Source organism: Vombatus ursinus, unplaced genomic scaffold, assembly GCF_900497805.2.
Source record: "Vombatus ursinus unplaced genomic scaffold, bare-nosed wombat genome assembly UNPS02014801.1, whole genome shotgun sequence".
NCBI classification, from domain to species: Eukaryota; Metazoa; Chordata; class Mammalia; order Diprotodontia; family Vombatidae; genus Vombatus; species Vombatus ursinus.
Window position 1 is genome coordinate 16631159 of NW_020954579.1, and position 13446 is coordinate 16644604.

Below are 13446 nucleotides of genomic sequence, written 5' to 3' on the forward strand. Positions count from 1 at the left end.
TACTATTAGAATTTCCAGAACTACATCAATAAATGAGGAGAGCGAGCATCCTTGCTTCATGCCTGTATTTACTGGAAAAGGTTCTAGTGTATTCTCATTGCTTTTGATGCTTGATTTTGGTTTTAGATTGATGCTTTTTATGATATTAATTCTCCAGGACTAGATATTCCTCTGTGGAAATCATGTGGTTTTAGATATTTTAGTTTTTAATATGATTAATTATGTTGATTATTTTCCTAATGTTGAACATTCCTGGTATAAATCTCACTTGATCATAATGGATGATTTCTTGGATAAATTGCTGTAGTCTGTTTGAGGATTTTGTTTAAAATTTTTGAGTCAATGTTCATTAATGATATTGGTCTATCTCTTTCTGTGTTTTATCCTTCCCTAGTTTAGGGAATTAGGTATTAGGACTATATTTGTTTCATAAAAGGTTTCTAGTGAGGTGCTTTCTTTCTGAATTTTTGAGAATAATTTGGGTACTGTTCTTTAAAAGTTTGATAGAATTCTCCTGTGAAACCATTAGGACTAGGATGGTCCTTCGGTAGTTGCTTTACAGCTAAATCTATTTCCTTTTCTGAGACTGGGTTATTTAAGATTTCTAACTGGTCTTCTGAGACTTTGGTTATTTTATATTTTTAAAGGTATTTCTCTATTTCTTTTGTGTTCTCAGTTTGCTTAGCATATAATTGAACATAATATGTTCCGATTATTCTTATTATTTCTTCTGGTTTTGTTGTGATCTCAGTTTGCTCATTTGCTATTTTACTGATTTAATTTTCCATTCTTTTTAATCATACTGGCTACGGGGTTACCAATTTTAGTAGTCTTTTTAGAGATCCAGCTTTTAGTTTTATTTATAATTTCTGTTGTTTCCAATTTATTTCCCCTCTAATCTTTATTAACTTTTCTTTTGTGCTTATTTTAGGTTTATTTGTTGGATTTCTAATTTTTTAAAATATATATTAAATTCATATCTTTCCATCTTTGCATCTCCATTATGCTTAGCATACAGCAGAAATTATCTTTCTTGGTTGCTAGAGAAAGTATGGGCAGCAGTGGGAAACAGAGAGAAATGAGACTGATAAGAGAACACTAGTATAACCTTCTCCCGCCCCACCCCATTCATTCTATAATGTAAGGTCTCCTGTAACACAAGACAGTGAAGGGTAGCAACAGAAAAGGAGCTGTCTAGGGCACACTGTCTGCTTAGCTTTCTAGCTGTCTAGCTTCATCCTGGTTTCTTCTAACTACCTTTTAAGGCTTAACATCAGAGGAATTCATCCCTAAGGGGAGGGGCAGCTCAAAGATACCATGGTCTAACTTTAGTAAAAGCATTCCCCAACCCAACCCACTATGATCACCATCACCTCTCCACATTAAAGCTCCTAAAATTTCCTGGATACTTCCACAGAAAATCAACCACCTGCTGAAGGCTGAAGCCTCGACCATTCTCCCACTCTCTTCTAGACTTATATGGGCTCTTGTTGCTTAAATCCCAGAGCAGAGGACCAAGACTGGTCATCATATCCCTCCTTATCCCTTTGCAGAGATGAGAAACAGGAGGAGACTCCTGTCTTCTCTCTCCCATCAACCTACCTCACAACCAAATATTTCCAGGCCTGAGGCCCTGCACAGATCATGGTCGAGAAGGCCATGGCAGCCAAGAGGGAGAATAGGCCAAGGTAGAGCAGCCCTTCAACGCCATCATAGCAGATACCAATTAGGGCATCAAGGTAATCCTGGAAAGGGATGGAAAACTCATTCTGGAATGAACATGACAACTCAAGGTGCCATTCTTGTTGAGTACTTCTTCCTGCCCTTCCCTCTAAAGTAGGCATTTGTTGTGAATACTTTCATGTTATCATAGACCAGTTCATTGTCTCCTATCACCTTACATTTTTGAGGCAGCTAGCTGGCACAGCGGATAGAGTACCTAGCTTGGAGTCAGGAAAACTCATCTTTCCAGTTTAAATCCAGTCTCAAAATCCAGCTATACTAGCTGGGTGACCCTGGGCAAGTCATTTAATTCTGTTTGCCTCAGTTTCCTCAACTGTAAAATGAGCTGGAGAAGGAAATGGCAAACCACTCCAGTATCTTTACCAAAAGAACCCCAAATGGGTCCACAAAGAGTTGGATGTGACTGAACAAACATAGCCTTATATTTAGATCTTGAAGAAACTTTAAAGGCCATCTAGTCTAACATCCTCCTAAGAGGTTACGTGATTTGTCCAAGGTCACACTGGTACTAAGTAGAGAAGCTGAAATTTGAATCTAGGCCTCTTTCCACTGCACATTCTCTATATAGGTATAGTACAGTGGACAGCGCCTGGCCTTGGAATCAGGAAGACCTGAGCAAGTCACTTAATGTCTGTATGTCTCAGAAAACTCCCTTGGTTTTATCTAAGTTATAGAGATCTGAAATTTCTGTTGTAGAGGAAGCTCCCAAACTAGTAATATCTTGCCCTTACAAAATATCAGATCTTTTTCTCTGGTGTGCACATGCTCTCTCTCTCTCTTTCTCACACATATACACACACATATATATATATGTTTTCTGTCCACACACATAGGCCTTCTTTAGAGGGCAGGGACTGGGTCTCTCTAGTTTTCTTTGCGCAAACAAGTCTTTAAATAATCCTTTTGGATGATAAGAGAAAGGCTGGGATCCTAACTCCCCAGGAGAACAGCTGGGTAGGCTGGGGATTGTGTGTCTGCAGTATGGGGCAGTGACTCATCATTCCCTGGAACAGAAGGCTTCAGTGATTTACTCAGAGCCTCCTTCTCCCAGCTGCTAAAAGGAATCTCAGGAGACTCACGAACCCCAACACCCTCCCCTTTACTCTACAGCTATAGCTCCTTCATGGTGAAGCCTAGCCTAGGTCTCAAAGCAACTGCTCCCCACCTGCCATCCTCCGTTGGTCACCCTAGCTTGGGCAAAGCCCTTAATCCTGCAGTGCAGGCTGTATTCCCCTCCCCAGCTAGTATACCTTATGCAGCCCTCTGCAATCTAACATGGCAGTCAGCTGATGGAGGCTGGACTCAGATGAGTTCAGCAGCAGCTGTATCCCAAGCAGATCTTTCTGAAGTGGAGAGAGGGAGACAAGGTTTATGGTTGCAACAATAAGCCTGCTTTTGCAAAGCAGCTTTTAAAACCAGGGGGAAGAAGCCAACCCGGGAGGAAGAGGGATGGAGAGAGAATGCATTACACATTCTCAGCACCCTCTCAAAAATACTGGAAAGCAAGTCTGGCTCATGCAAGCGGGAACCTGGCTCCAGGGAACCAGGTGGGTAAGGGAGAAGGAGGAGGAGAAAGGGCAGGGGAAAGGGAAAAGGGTGCGATGGGTATTAGTTTCTAGCCGAGGCTCTTGGATGCTCTGAGTTACAGGCAGTTTGCAGGTCATGATGTGATCACAGGATGTGAGTTTGAATCAGAAGGGACCTCAGAGGTCATTCTGTCCAACCCCCTCATTTTCCAGACGGGGAAATTGAAGCTCAGACAGGAAAAGCGTGATTTGTCGAAGATCCCACAGAAAGTTTAGAATCAGAGGCAGTATTCTAACTGCCTACAAAGATTAAGATAATCCTCAGTACATTCCTAACCATCTGAGAGGGCATGAGGGAAGGGTGAGGAAAAAACCTCTTAAATATCAACTGATGCCATGGTAAGAGAGAGATTACCCAGGCTAGATCTGGTGCCCAAAGGGCCTTTGTCAGTCCTCATTCTACTGTATGACCCTCTCTGGAAGATGGACTAAATGATCATGCCTCCCGGGCTTTAGAAAGACATGAACACTACCCTTCTTCCCCCCACCCTCCCACTCCTACTCCCCATCCTTACTTCCTGCTGGATGCACATTTCCTCTCCTCACCTCTGCTGTGGGGAATAAGGGCACTGCAAATTGTAATAGGCCAAGGACCTGGATCTGCATTGTAGTTAATGATCGCTGGAAGATGGTCAATGCCTGAGAACAACAGAGAAGCAGAGCATCAGATGTCATTTGCCATTCTCCACCTTCACACTCAGGAGCCAAGGATGCACTAGGATCATTCTAGGGACCCTGCTATTATAGACCCTGGGGCTCAATCCTCCCCATGAAGTCAACGTGGACCCTTAGAACGAGTTCACCAGAGCATTCCCGATCATGCATGCCCCCTTCCAGCTAGCATTGGAATCTCCTTCATCTTCAGGCCCGAGGGTTCCTAAAATCCATTGTATGTTTTCCCAGCACAAATTGCCCCAGAATACAACAACAATACAACAAAACTAGACTGTTGAGGGTTTTAACATTTATATGTTTGCAAAGCACTTCATAGATACGATCTCATATGATCAACAATCCTGCGATGTAGGTGCTGTTATTGCTGTATTTCACTGCATAATCATCGCAGGTTTTATGACAATTTATGTAAAAAAGTGGGATGCGACCATTATGTGAAGCTTTAAAAATGTGTGCTGGTATTACTTAAAAATCATTTATTATAAGTGGAGCCTATATCAGAGTGCATGCCATGTTGGGGGTTGGGGTGGGGAGAGCAGTGGGAGGGGAAGAAAATTTAGAACTCAAAATCTTATGGAAGTAAATGTTGAAAACGAAAAAGAAATAAATTATCAAAGAAAAAATAATTTATTACTAAACTGTCTTTGGTGCAAGATTAGGATGCATGGAATACTTGTGAATATACATTAAAATTGAATACTGACAATGCACAAGTGCTGAGAATTCTAGGCTCACAATGCATGAGCGAGAGATAAATCCATATCCATATGCCACTGGTGAATACATGGCTGCTGTTTACCTTTTAAGCAGAGTGACAAACAGAATTATACCATGTGACGAATCGTGACAAAAGGTTCCAAACCAATTTTGGGACTGAAAAAACAGGGTGTGACAATTATGCAGTGAAATACGGCATTCCCATTTTACAGATGAAGAAACTGAACAAATCTTTCTCTAAAGGACAAAAATGAGGTGGTAGCAAACACAGCCCTAGAAACTACACAAATTTATTCTTACTAGCCAAGATGCAGGTGGTGATGATGGGGAATTTGGAGGAAACTGTGGTGTTATGGAGGAATAGGGCAGGGAAGGATGTGCATACCTGTTGGAATGGGTTACTCAGGCCCTGGCTGCAATACAGGTAGTAACGGGTTATCTCTGAAAAGCAAAGACACTGGCTGTGATGAGGGTCCTAATTGAGCATCCGCCCACTGGCAATCCAAGTGGCCCTCCCTCTGCTTTCCAGAGTCAGCCTTCCTCCTAAGAGCCATCCAGATTACCTCCCTTCAATAACCCCTTGAGGGCTCTGTCTGAGTCTGCTCTTTCTGGAGATTAGAAGAGCAAATGAATCGACAACCATGTGTTATACACCAAGCTCTGTCCTAGATGCTGGGAGAGCAAACCATCACAAGGAAAAGAATGACTGAAGAGAGCAGAAAACCAGGAAACCACATATTCTAGCAAAGGGGTGGGCATGGGAGTGGGGGAAGGGAAATGAATAAAAGAAGGAAGGCGTAATCACCAGCCTAAACTAACTGGACATAATTTGGCTTCTTTGCATTGATTCATCCCTTCACATTGCTTACCTGTGCTCATCCGGCCCTGCGTGACATTCAGGATGAACTTGTCCGGAGCTACACAGAAATCACTGGTGCCCTGTGGTAAAGAATGACAGGATCTCAGAGCCAGAAGGAAGGGGCTTTTATAGTCATCTAGTCTGACTTGTATCTGAGCAGAAATCCCCGTCCCTAACACCCCAACACTTCAGCCTTTACCAGAAGACTTTGAATGATAAAGAACCCCACTATCTCCTGAACCGGCTCACTGCCCTTTGGGATGACTCTAATAGAAAGGTTTTTTTTATCTCATTTTCAAGTTAAAATCTACCTTTTTCTAACTTCTACCCATTGCTATTAGTTCTGCCATCTGGTGTTAAAATAAATCGAATCCTTCTACCTGACAGCCCTTCAAATACTTAAAGGCAGCTCTCCTGTTCCATCCCTTCCATTCCTGCATAAACCAAGAGAGTGAGGGAAAAGTAGGTTTCAAGGAAAAACCACAGAGTCCAAAGCTCACAAAACAAAACATTCTGGCTGCTGCCACAAGACAGTAATATGTCAGAGACTGCAGTGATGTGTGTCTAAGTCATTTTCATATATCTGTGCTCTGCTTACCCAAGCAAACTATACAATCCTCAGGGATCAGGGAGGGTATCTTTTCTATTTCTTTTAAAATCTCTCTACCAGGACTCATGACAACACATTCTACTCACCTCCTGACAGAGAAAGAGGTAAATGATCAGAGTACAGAATGAGACATAGATCCACATGAATATATACATACATAGATGTGTATATATACAGACACACATATATGTATGACATGGCCAATGCAGGAATTTGTTTTGCTTAATTATTTATAACAGGGGTTTTATTTTTCTTTCTTAACAGGAATGGGAAGGGAAAAGCAGGAGAGAGAGAAGATGGATCTTCATTGATTGAATCAAATTTTAATTAAAACAAATCCTCTCTTCCACCTGATGTAGAACCTCATTATTTCCCTTAGTTCCTCTTTGTGAAGGGCAAATCAAAACAAAATCCATCTTAAAGTCAAGGGATTTCTTGAGAAGGCAGTGTGGTGTAGGGAAGGAAATACTGGGGGAGGGGAGGGAGCAAGCATTTGTGCTCACGTGCCAGGCAACGTGCTAAGTGCTTTTACACTTATTATCTCATTGGATTTTCACAACAACCCTGGGAACAACCCTGTGCTGTTACTATTGAGGAAACTGAAGCAGACAGAGGTTAAGTCACATGCCTAGGGTCACACAGCTACTAAGTGCCTCAGTAAGTGAACTCAGGTCTTCCTGACTCTAAGCCCAGCACTTTCACCACTGGGGGTGTCAAGGGATCTGAGGCTAGATTTGAACTCAAGTCTTCCCGACTCCAAGGCCAGTGCTCTCTCCATTATGAGTGACAGGGGGTGAGGGTCTGGTCCTGGCCTGCCACTGACTCACTCTGTGACCTCAGGCAAAGAGAGCTTTGGGTTCACATCCAGACTCTTGGCACGTAGTAGTTATATAGTCACTGAACTTTCTATACCTCAGTTTCCTTTTCTGTAAAACAGGGATAATAATATCAGTAATACCTATTTCATAAAGTGTCATGAGAAGCAAATGAGAAGACATGTATAAAGTGCTATGTAAATTACAGTTATTATTACCATAATTTGTAAATAACAGATGCTAACACTTGTACTGCTTACTTCATAGGTAAGCATTTAGGTAAACCTCATGGTATAATAGATTTAGAGCCAAGAAGGGACCTTAGCGGTCGTCTGGAACACTCCCCTTATTTTACAAAGAGGGAAGGTAAGGACCAGAGAGGTTAAGTGACATGTCCAAGGTCCCAAAGGCAGGGCTGCAGCATGATTTAGCAGGACCTGGTCCTAATAATTCCGTTTTTTCATTCTACAATAATTCCATTAATGGTAGAAGCCAGAAGACCTGGCTCCCAATCCCGGCTCCTCAAAATAAACTATTTGACCCTGCACTAGCAATTCAGGCTTTCTGGTCCTTCAATTCCTCCTCTATAAAACGAAGGGGTTGGATCAGATGATCTCTTAGCTCTAAATCTGCAATCTTATGAACTGTCTGTCCTCTGACGCCAAAGCCAGCGCTCTTTCCACTTGGACCATGATCTCCAGATAAGTGTGAGCCACTGTGATAAGGAGGATTCCAAAGAGCCACTGCAATGCATGGCCCCATAAGTCTAGTTCAGGGTGACAGTGGTGCCTGGGGGTAGTGAGGGCTTTGGGATAAAAGGAAACAGTGCTTGGGGCAAGAGGGAGTTGTTTGTGACCTTCTGCAGCTGCTCTGTCCAGTCCTGTCACTGCAGTGGACCCATTCCAACTCGGGGAATTAGCTCCTACCCACAGCGGGAAGCTCTCCAGCCAAGATCCCTACCCCACCACCACTGGTGTAATAGGCTAGCTGTCACATGCTTTGTCCTGATATAGAAGCACTGGATGTCATCTACCAGTGCAGTGAGGCACGACAACAATTCAATTTTGTATATAGTTGCCATCTATCTGTATTCTGTACACACACACACACACACACACACACACACACACACACACAAGAGCTAAGCATTTCAGAATGCTGCAGGAGAGGGAAGAAACAGTGTGTTGTAGCACAATTACAAATAACTGATAAAATAATTAATATCCATGATAATACAGGTTGGCAAAAGGCCTTCTTCCTCCCTCTATTCCCTTTCCTTTGATGGGCTCCCCAAAGCAGTAGACAGAGTAGCAATGATGAGGCATGCTACCCACCTCCAGAGAGGTGACGGACTTGACACAGAATGAGACATGTATTTTCAGATCTGGCTGACTGGGCAGTTTTTTGTGCTTGACTACGTATATTTGTTACAAAAATTTTATATTTCTTTTTTTTTTCCCTCAATGGGCACAGTGAGGAGGTGAGAGGAAAGAAAAGTTAAAGAAGGTTCCTTCTCCATCCTTCCTTCACTTCAAATTGCAAAGAGGTGAGAAGGAAATCACAGACAAGCAGAAAATTACATGTTGAACTTACGAGATACTTTAAAAGTAAAGCCAATGCTATATAATAGAGATGTCCGGTTTCATGTATAATTCTTTCCTATTGCTTGTTCTACATTGTACAGGATATACTCCTTTTATTTAGTGTTAAGTTCAGAATTTTAAAAAAATAGAGAAAGGGAGACAGAGTATGTGCTTGAGGGAGGGAAGATGAAAATATAAGTAGTTAAAAAAAGATCAGATCAAGTACAAGAGGCTTCTGTTCCTCTTTTGAACCTATCTTTTTCCTTTCCTTCTTTCTTTTTTTTTTAAAAAAGTAAAAAATATGTGTTGAATAAATGTATATATACGTATGTGTATACACACACATATACACATACATGTGTGTAAATAGGTATAGATCTATCTCTATATATGTTTATCTCTTTATATATCTATCTACACACTTTCCAGAAAACATTCAATCAAGCACCTCTAACCAAGCAAGTTCCCTGAAACAGTCTGGTCAAACTGCCTAATAACACATCATTTTTCTGGTTGAGTTTTGGAATCTAAGCAGGGCCAGTGGCCTCGTGGCCACAACTGTCAGCTGGGATATGCTTGGTCTGACCCGGCTCTGCCTTCTCAAGGCCAATCCTGTTTCTCAGTAGCCATAGACATTACAGGTAATCCCTGCCTTGCTCACCTTCCCTGAGGATGCTGCCTCCTGCAGGGGTGGGTGCAGGTAGAGGGAGAGGGTGCAGGGTGTGCCACTCCTCCCCCCATGAAGCCTCAGGTGTCTGTCTCCTTGCTAATGAAGACAAATACACGGTGTCACAGCTGGTGCCCATGGGAGAAATTACCTAATAATCAGTCCAAACTGGAAAATTTCTAGTTGGTTGACTAAGAAAGGGAGAGCAAACACATGGGGAATTGCCTCCAATAACCTCAAATTCTTGCTATAGGAAGACACAAGCTTGGCAAGCCCACTAACTAGTTATAGACTCCTTTTGTGTAGGGGTTCTCAATCTGGGGTCCATGAACTTCTAAATATTTTGATAACTGTGTTTCAATATCACTGTTTTCCTTTGTGATCCTCCCTGTTTTACTGTAGGCACATAAAAGCATTCTGAGAAGGGCTTCACTAGATGCCCAAGGGGTCTGTGACACAGAAAAAATGAAGACATCCTGTTTGACTGATACTTTACTCTTGGAAGACAACGTGGTATATAGTGGAAAGAGCCCTGGCTCCAGAGTCAGAGGACACAGCTTCAAATCCTGCCTCCAACACTTAGTAAACCTGGGTGACCCTGGGCAAGTCATTCAATCTAGCTGCATCCCAGTTTTCTCATTTGTAAAATGAAAGCAATGGATCCTAAGACCTCTGAGGTCAGTTTCAGCTCCTGATCTATGACTCATAGATGCTCTAAGGGCAGCTAAGGAGAACCAAGTTCAAATCCAGCCTCAGATGTTTACCAGCTGTCTGACCTTGGGCAAGTCACTTTACCTCTGTTTGTCTCAGTTTCCTCATCTGTAAAATGAGGATAATAATAGCATCTACTTCCCAGGGTTGTTTTGAGGATCAAATGAAATAATAATTGTAAAGTGCTTAGCACAGTGACTGGAACATAATAGGTGTTTAATAAATGTTAGCTAGTAGTAGCATTAGCAGTAGCAGTAGCATCAGTAGAAGTAGTGGTGGTGGTGGTAGTAGTAGTAGTATGAGAACTTCAGAGTCCAATCTAAGCAGGAATTCCTTTTAAATCATGACCCCAATAAGTGGTCATCTAGTCTCTACATGAAGGCTTTCAGTGACAAGGATGTACCCAATTTACTGAGGTTTTGGCTGGGGGTCTAATTAGTAAGAAGATTTTTCTTATATCAAGTCAAGATCTGCTTCTCTGAAAGGAATTCCCACTGCTCTATGGTAGCCCTCTGGGGCCAACCAGAATCTTCCTAAATGTTAGTGCCTTCCCTCTGAGGTTATAATTACCCAGTATACACTGGTTTCTACATAATTGCTGGCATGTTGTTTCACCCACCCTTGAGGCCTGACTAAACTCATCAGGGAAATGGCACCCTCCTCGAGGGCAGGGGCTGGTTTTGTATCCCTGACAGCTAGCTGAATACTTAATAAATGCTGGTTGACTTGGCTTCTTCTACATGACAAATTTTTTACAAACTGAATCTCTCTGACTCCTCCTATTTCTATAATTATGTACTTTTTATCTCATTCTTCTAGGATGGAAGCCTTTACTTTTGGCATAGCTGACCAAGAGCTAGGTTTGTAGCCAGAAAGACTTGAATTCTACTACCACCTGGACAATCTACTGGCTGTGTGACCCTGGGTTGGTCACTTAACCTCTCAGTGATAGAGACAGCTCTCTAACACTACAAGATACAGGGAGGATGCCAACCTGTACCGAAAAGAGGGAGTTTCTTCATCTTAGAATTCCCCTCAACAATGAAATCACAGGGGCAGCTAAGTGGCAAAGTGGATAGAGCACCGGCCCTGGAGTCAGGAGGACCTGAGTTCAAATCTAGCCTCAGATACATAACACTCACCAGCTGTGTGACCCTGGGCAACTCACTTAACCCCAACTGCCTTCACCAAAACAGAAAACAAACAAAAAAAACAATGAAATCACAGGTCTGATCCTATCCCCTAAAAATACCTTTTAGCCTTAAATGTTTTCAATGAACGAACACCTACTTTCTCTCCCTCCCCCCCCCCCCAAAGGGAAAAAACCCCCACAAATCCTTGTACATATGCATAGTCAAGCAAAACAAATTTTTACCCCAATTAAAATTTACAAAGCTTTTATACCTCTTCTTTCCTTTAATCCTCAAAACAACCCAGTGAGGGAAGTGGAGCAGAGAATACACTCACAGTTGGGAGAAATTGAGATACAGAAAGGTAAGGCATCCAAGGTGTCAGGTTTCTGACTCCCATGTGCCGTGTACTTTCCACTACTCTACCTCAGGTCAAATACCAAGAATGACATGACACTGATGGGGGCTCAATCCTAGGCGGCAGAGAGTAATTGTTGGTGAGGTGGGGGTGGGGGGGGTGTAGAACTGAGGATGGGGTCAGTGCAATACACATTAATGTTAGTCTTCTGGCCACATTGCTTTAGCAACTAGGCTGGGAGAGTTAGGCTTCAGCTCCAGAGGCAACACAAAATCGTCTTTACACAATAACTCATTGACAGCATCACATCCCCTCCCCATCTCCTCCTCCCACCACTTCCTTTTAAAATTCATCTGTATTTCAAATCCTATCAAAGGCCCATTCAGCTGGTCTTTCTCTGCTCAGCTCTCACACAAAGGCCTGACTAAACTCATTAGGGAAATGGCATCTCTAGTTCACTCTCTTGCTCCCAGAGGAATGCAAGCGATTAAATCAGGACTTGTTTCCTTAGAACTAATCGGAAAAAGGCTCCTCCTCTCCCCCTCCCCCCTGAAAAAAAGGGGGGGAATCACGCTGGTACAAGCTGGAATCTGCAAGTAACTCACAGGCTGTCCTGGTACCAGGCTTTTGGGACAGAGGAACAGCTTGGCAACTTGCTAAATCCCTTCACACTCACGCTTCTCCATTTACTAATATGTCAATAGGAGTCAGGGAGCTGTGAAGTTTGCTGCTTTAGCTGGCAGCCCAGCCTGGCTTTATCCCTCTCAGCCTCCCTCTCCTCTGCTGGCATCCACAGGCCCTTCCTGTCCCAGCCCCCTCAACTCGGCTTCGCTTCATCAGACTCACTGTGTAGCTGGTCAGTCAACAACAACTATTACCACCACTGCCACAAATAACTGACTTTTTTTTTTGCTTTTTGGTGAAGCAATCAGGGTTAAGTGACTTGCCCAGAGTCACACAGCTAGTAAGTGTTATGTGTCTGAGGCCAGATTTGAACTCAGGCCTTCCTGACTCCAAGGCCAGAGCTCTATCCACTGAGCCACCTAGCTGCCCCAATAACTGTCATTTTTATTGTGCTTTAAGGCTTACAAAGTCCATTACACCATCTCATTTGGTCACTGGAGCAACCCTGGGAGGGAAATGCTATAATTACACTCTTATTCTCAGTTTACAGATCATAATATTTTTCTGTACGAGGGAACTGTTTTGGGAGGAAGGAAATGCACATTTATTAAGCCCCTTACCACGTGTCAGGCACAATATTAAGAGTTTTGTAAGTATCCTATTTGATCTTCCCAACAGCCCTGGGTGGTAGGTGCCCTTATGATCTCTACTTTACAGCTGAGGACACTGAGGAGACTCATCATCCTATAAGATGAAATCAGCTGTGAAACTCATACCTCCCATAAATGATTTTAATTACACTCCTATTTTATTCCAATCAACATTAATTAGTTTAGTGTGATTCCATAGGGGTAGTGATTATTAGTAATTATTAGCATTATATTTGTCTATCAATATACATTTAGTTAATCAACTAATATTAGTATAGGAAAGTCCAAATTAACCTGAAGTTTACATTTGGGGATAATTAAATAAGAGAGGCTCTTACTTATAATAGGTTCCAAACTTTAAACTACAAGATTAGAAATTCACTTGCGTGTTATGAAGCTCGCTTGCTTAATCATAGGAAGCTAACTAGAGGACCTCCACTCTTTCTTCCTGCTGAGTAGGGGACCAAATCCAGCATGGCAGAGGTGACTCAATGACATGGAAAGTCCCCCAGTTATTTTTGTTGCCCCTCCATCCCTAGACACCCCTCTACTGCCCAACATGGGGAGATGGCCAGGAGCACTTGGCCAACAGCTGACTCTGCCGGCCTGTGGCCTGCCTATCTACTGGCCCATCAACCCATGAGGATGTTCTAACACCTGTTGACCAGCCCCAGTCCATGGGCCTGCTTGTCAGCTCAGCAGGACCTCCTGGAAGGTC

At 42.7% G+C, this 13446-nt stretch overlaps 1 protein-coding gene across 2 annotated transcripts in view; it reads right to left on the minus strand.

The window, feature by feature from the left end:
* The window catches only part of TTYH2 (tweety family member 2), a 93784-nt gene that overhangs the window by 10802 nt on the left and 69536 nt on the right, over positions 1–13446 (minus strand). For both annotated transcript variants that reach the window (XM_027873155.1, XM_027873156.1), the window contains exons 7-11: positions 5591–5660; positions 5107–5162; positions 3876–3968; positions 2994–3086; positions 1603–1745 (exon numbers count right to left, since the gene is read on the minus strand). In XM_027873155.1, the coding sequence (XP_027728956.1) occupies positions 1603–1745; positions 2994–3086; positions 3876–3968; positions 5107–5162; positions 5591–5660 (455 nt within the window). The remainder of the gene's footprint in view (positions 1–1602; positions 1746–2993; positions 3087–3875; positions 3969–5106; positions 5163–5590; positions 5661–13446) is intronic.